This window comes from Prosopis cineraria, unplaced genomic scaffold, assembly GCF_029017545.1.
Source record: "Prosopis cineraria cultivar Desert tree isolate PC_DT_omini unplaced genomic scaffold, ASM2901754v1 PC6, whole genome shotgun sequence".
In the NCBI taxonomy this organism is placed as follows: Eukaryota; Viridiplantae; Streptophyta; class Magnoliopsida; order Fabales; family Fabaceae; genus Prosopis; species Prosopis cineraria.
Window position 1 is genome coordinate 4,565,550 of NW_026555337.1, and position 6,098 is coordinate 4,571,647.

At 32.3% G+C, this 6,098-nt stretch overlaps 1 protein-coding gene across 1 annotated transcript; it reads left to right on the top strand.

Annotated features, from left to right (window-relative positions):
• Positions 1 to 579: 579 nt before the first annotated feature.
• On the top strand, positions 580 to 4,514 carry LOC129312864 (uncharacterized). The gene is made up of 4 exons (XM_054955629.1): positions 580 to 774; positions 1,543 to 1,644; positions 2,072 to 2,232; positions 3,977 to 4,514. The coding sequence occupies exons 1-4, from the start codon at positions 675 to 677 to the stop codon at positions 4,082 to 4,084; spliced, it is 471 nt and encodes a 156-aa protein (XP_054811604.1). The 5' UTR covers positions 580 to 674; the 3' UTR covers positions 4,085 to 4,514.
• Positions 4,515 to 6,098: the final 1,584 nt, after the last annotated feature.

Consider the following 6,098-nt stretch of genomic DNA (forward strand, 5'->3'; position numbering starts at 1 on the left):
TTTTAAAATTTTTGGGGCCTTTACTAAAATTAAGTTGGGTCAAGGGGTCTTCAATAAAAATTTTTTAAGATAATTTGCAATGAAATTTAACTCTTGTTACTTACAAATGTATTTACTTTGATGTTTATTAATAATGAAATTTGAATGTTTTTACTTTAAATATGATATTCATTTTTATTTATAAATGTTAAAGTCCAGAATGTAAGTTGAAATTGAAATATGAAAAAAAAAGGAGTTTAAAAATTATATTTAGCTTTAATATATAATTTTATACATTAAAATATATTAAAAACTTGATTGAAGTGTAAATCAAATCAAACAAAATTACTTAAAAATCAAACCAAACTAATTTTAATAAAAAACTATTCAAATATTATTTTGTTTGTGCAAACTGATTGTTTGATTTGATTTATACTTTCATCAAAATTGAATTAAACTACACATTTGATCACATGGATTTAGGGGTTTGGAATAACGTTAGGAATAGTATTGATGGGGGCGAAACTGAAATTTTAAAAAAGACGGAGTCTCCAAATAACAATTCAGCTAAGTATTAAATAAATATCCGGGCTTCACTTATTGGCATTGTTTGGAAGCGCGACGACGTTCAGGAATCGAAAACATCAAGAAGGAAGCTTTCTGGTTTTGCTCATCCCACTTTTGTTCAGCGATCAATGGAGTTTCAGTCTCCTCTTAAGCTCTACCTGCTTCTGTGCTTATCAATCCTCTTGCTTTCATCTTCTCAGGCTCAAGCTCGTAGGGTCAAATACTGCGGTGAGTTTGCTGTTCACCATTCCCTTGACTTGTCTTTTTAATCAAGCTCAGTCAGCTCAAGTATGAATTTGAAGTGAGTTTCTTCAATTACTTTTACTGTCCAGTTTTAATTTGTCCTGATTGCTGATTAGTGTTACTTATAAATGTAATCTTTGATCCAAACTGATGATAATTGTGACTCACTGACTCTTCTCAACACTCGGTAGTTTTTTCTTCTCTCTTACAGGTTACTTTTTGTCTTTTGACATCGCTAGTAGACTCTCTTTGTTGTCCATATTTTCATTCATGATCTAAAGATTTTAGTTTATTTTTCTATTGAAATCTGCTTTGAGATTTCCTTTTTTTTTTTTTATTTGGTTAACTTTTGGATTTTCTTTAGATAAAACGTAATGCAAAGTAAAATAATTTTCTTAATTGCATGTTTTTAAAGAATATTATTAAAAATAAAAGTTTAAAATAATAAAATTTGAGATTTGAAAATCCAAATCAAATGTGAATGATTCAGGCGGTCTAGAAACTGTGCTACCTTTGTTGCTAGCAGCATGGAATTGCTGTCCTTTTGCCTCTCATTTTGAATGTCTAGGTGGTTTTTGTTAAATTTCAATCTTTTCGGAAGATAAATTTTTGGTGATTGTATCATGTTGATTTTGAGCTTCTTGCTGTCGATGTAGCTAGCTAGACACTTCGGTCATTTTCATATTACTTACTTTTCTCTCAGGTCATGATAGATAGTTTGTATATTAATATTTCCACACAAAATCTATGCAGATAGGAAGCAAAACTATGCTGTGAAGGTGTCTGGAGTCGATATATTGCCTGATCCTGTGGTGAGAGGGAAGCCAGCTACCTTTAAGATATCAGCTTCTACTGGTGATCTCTCTCTTTCATCCCTTATTTCAATTTCTCTTGAGCTCCGTTTCATATTGGTGTTTTCCCAATTTTTATCATGCTCTGTCTTCTCACTTTTTGGGGTGTGATATATTTTTTTATTTCCTTACTAGAGGATGGGCTTTATTAAATTTTGATCAAGATGAAATTAACCACACATTGTTGGAACATGTTCGAATTATTTTGTATTTTGTATTTTTTTTTGTGAAAATTTGTTTGTATTTTTATTTGCAGTGAAATAGGATGATTTATAAACAAAACACACTTCAAAATTCTGGATTCTTTTAACAATCAGATCTAGTTGTTTTTTATGATGGATTGTGTGTGTGAGAGATGCTTGTGTAATTTAATTTCTCATCATTTGTTAGCTTTAGTTAACAAGTGGAGTTTCTGTCTATCTTTCTTGCAGGTGAAGCTATTTCTGGTGGGAAGCTAATAATTGAAGTTTCATACTTTGGGGTGCATGTCCATACTGAAACTCGTGATCTCTGTGAAGAAGTGTCCTGCCCTGTTGCAGCAGGCAACTTTGAGATTGCTCACACCCAAACACTGCCTTCATTTACCCCACCGGTTAGTTTCATTATACCAACATGCGCTTTGCAATGTCAAATACATTCTAAAAACATCATTTTATCTCATTTGCTAGATGACAAATTTTAATTGGCTAAATTAATTGCCCTCAATTATCTTCTCTTGAACATAAGTTTCGTTGATATCTGTTTAGGGCCCCTAGAAGTTCCGTTCCATGCATGCTGGCATTATTGTATATGCTTAATAAGGCATTTGCAAAACTGAAGTTGGTATACTATCTCTCCTTTAGGATCTTAGCAGCTAAAACTGTTGCAATGTAAATGTTATGGTATTGAAAAGTAATTAATTTCTTCTCTTATAGTGTCAAACATCACTGGTGTAAGAAATTTGATTGTTGCCTTTAAAGCAACTACAAGATATTTTGCTTGCCTGACTTGGACTCTGTGTTGTTCTGTCAAGCAAATTGGTAGTGTTTAATTTGCATGCCTTTCTTGAAGAGGATAGTCGAGTAGGATATCTCTTACAATTTTCTTTTTCCCTCTTTCTATCAAGTTGTGTTCCTTTGGTTGTTTCATTTTCTTGTGACACTAAGTTCATCTGATGCTACATACCACATTATAATGGCAGCAAGCATGCAATAGATAGTTGAGTAGTATCCTTCACATTTTTCTTTTACCCCTTTTATCAAGTTAATTGTTTCACTTTTTTGTGACACAAGTTCAACTGATACTAAATGCCTAATTATCATAGCAGCAAACATCCTACATTTCTTGACAGCGTGAGATTTGAGATGATGTTTAATGTTTTTTAGATTCATTAGGATGCTCATGCTTGAATTTCTTGGCTCCCCCCTCTCTTCCATGCACGCTACTGGCTCTTTGGTTGTGCATGATACCATAACTGATCATATCATGTTCTCAAAATTGCTATAAGTGCACACTTTCTCTGGATTTATCTTTAAATTCTTGCAGCTCTAGCATGAGCGTTAGCAATTTACTCTGTGGTTCAGTTTTATCTCTACCTCATATTTTAATATATAGTTGATATCCTTTTGAAAACTTTTGACAATGCTCACTTATCGATTGTCTGTCTATCTTAGCATATGCTCATGCTCAAACCACCTTGTGTTAAGTTGATCGATAACAGCAATTAAAATTGATCAAAATTTTGAAGTTACCCTGGAGGCAGAGTCATTACCAATTGTCAATTAGTTCAATTCCTTCTGTATTTGACAATGAAGAATAATTTAAATTCCTACGTATGAGTGGGATCCTGTAGTGTATGGTATGTGCCTTGAGTTTAGCCTTTTATGCATTAAGCCTGACTTTCTAGGGAGTTCATGTTATAGAAGACCTGAAATGCCTTCTCCATAAACGACTATTCATTGTGAGACTGTGGAAGCATATGTTGGGATCAGGTCTCGTGTGTGTTGCTTATTGCATATTCATGTCGAGCTTCTTTTAGATGAATGCTATTAACATCCAGTGTGGCAACTTTCTCCATTCAGAACTTTTTTTTAGTTAAATGAATGTTTTAGCCATTTCTGCTCCTTGAAGGATTGATTTGCCTTTTGTATGATTTCTGTCTTTTTCATCAACATCTTCTTCATGAGCAACTTGGACTCTTTTCCATTGCCTTTTTTACCTCATCTTTGATTGTTAAATGAATGATGTAGCCATTTCTTCTGCTGTAAGGAATGATTTTCCCTTTGTCTAATTTCTGTTGTATGGTCTTGTATTGGGTTCATATCGAAGTCTACGTTTTAATGCTGCCAATATTGCAGGGTTCCTATACTTTGAAGATGACCATGGAGGATGTGAACGACGAGCAGTTATCTTGCATTAGCTTCAACTTTAAAATTGGTTTTGGGTCTTCATTGTCCGATGATTGAATGTCCTTTGCACCACTGATGTCCCATGTTCCTTTAGCTTTCGATTTGTTGTTGCTGAGTGTTTTGTGATGTTGTGTTATATGTATGCCAGCTGTCACAACGCATGAACCAGTATAAATCATTGTGGGAACGAATAATTTGATTGTGTCAGTACATCTGCGTTGCAAACTATGAGGTAGTGTATGCATAGCATAGCTTAGTTTGGCGTTAACTTGATGTTCCTCCATGAGACCATGAGCATAGTTTTCTCAAGCCAGAACGTCTGATGTGGCGCAATGTCACCCTTGGGAATTCAGAAACCAGGTAAAAGTACTAAAGGTTCGATGCTATTATTAAAGATTAGAGCTGTGGGATGTCGGAATGAGATGAAGTTTGGAACTCTTCAGAGCATGTGATCTTAAAGAATAGGAATCTCTCATTTCAAATTCAAGCGTGTTTATGTTTTTGTTTCCGGGCTGTAAATGTAAGCTTGCCTTTACTCGGAAGTTTCCTCGATACTGACGGAGTAAATCATTATATTCAAAAAGAATTGTGATGTGAAAAGACGAAAGAGAGCGTCAAGGAACATTGGGTCTGGGGCCAGTGAGCCGCCCATGTGGGTGGGCTTACATGGATTAGATAATGTATGAGTTTGAGTGTGTTTAACCTATCTTCGTATAGGTTAGAAAAATTTAAACTTAACCCAATCCTTGGTAAACAGGTTAACTTGGTAGTCTATTTTATTTTTCAATTTATTTTTTTTATAAATATGAAAAAATATGTCTCTAATATAATATTCCTTCATTATTTTTCAATTTATATAAAATATATCGATTAAGCTAGTTACATCATGTCTATTAATTTATTATAAGTCACAAACTTATCACATTCTCCATTTTTCCTTTATTTTTTCATTTTTTTGAAAAAGAAATCAGTTAAATGGGTTAATTCTAACTCATTAGGATTAGTTCATATAATTCATGGATTATTTGATTTGGGTCAAGAAAAATTTGTTTTTATTTATATTAATTTTTTTCTAACTCAATCTAACTCTTATGACTGATTAGTCAAGCTAATTTATATAATTCTATTTATATTTCTGGCTTTAGGTGGGGGCTTCCTCAGTTCCTCAACTTTTTCTGGATCAGGAGTCAGGAGGGGGGAAGCTGCAGCTTGCTGTTTGAACCTAACTGTCCAAATTCACTATAATTGTTTTTGACATTTTTTTGATTTTAAAATATTAAAAAAAGGTCTGGACCATCTGGATGGTTTTGATATATTGCTGTTTATACAGTAGCACTGCTTTGTAGGATGGTACTCCTCTATCTTAAATTATAAAACAATTTTATAAGATTATGTATATTAATAAAATATAACAATAATACTTTACAAATTAATTTTTATAAAATAAAACTATAAGCTTTTAAAAATATTTTTACACACTTAATCATTATGATATAATATCATTTCAATTTTTTATCCATTTTAAAGATAATACTAGAAAAGTATTATTAATGAAACTTTATTTTACTCGAATTATTTTATACTTTAAGACAAAATTCCTTTAAAATTGTTTTATAAGTTGAAATGAAAGGAGTATAAAAAAATTATTCTCGATCTCTCTTGAAATACTGGGTTGCCCCTCGAAAATCTCCATAAAATCTTCAAAAAAATTGGGAAGAATGGCATTCAAGGCAGCAAGTTAAGGTTCATAGTATCCTAAGCAAAATTAGTTTTTATTGTAACCATTTTTCCTTTCAAGCCCTTCTATGTTATTCTCTCAAAAATATTGCGGGCGCAGCCCAATTTGATCCCGCCTAGGCCCCTAGGTGGTGAACAAAAGACATGGATGATGGTCATTGGATTGATTATTGGTTCCGCTTGATTTTATAATTCTTATTTTTATTTTAAAATTTCGAACTGTTTGATTTCTATTCTCATTTATTATTTTAAAAAATTATTTTATAATATCATTTTTTTTCAAATTATTTTTTAAACCAATATAAATTGAGATTTCATTTGATTATATTAATTA

Coding starts and splice junctions, on each gene's coding strand:
- LOC129312864 (XM_054955629.1), top strand. CDS start 675: ATGGAGTTTCAGTCTCCTCTTAAGCTCTACCTGCTTCTGTGCTTATCA. Junction 1,645..2,071: donor TAAGATATCAGCTTCTACTG/GTGATCTCTCTC, acceptor TCTTTCTTGCAG/GTGAAGCTATTTCTGGTGGG. Junction 2,233..3,976: donor TGCCTTCATTTACCCCACCG/GTTAGTTTCATT, acceptor CCAATATTGCAG/GGTTCCTATACTTTGAAGAT.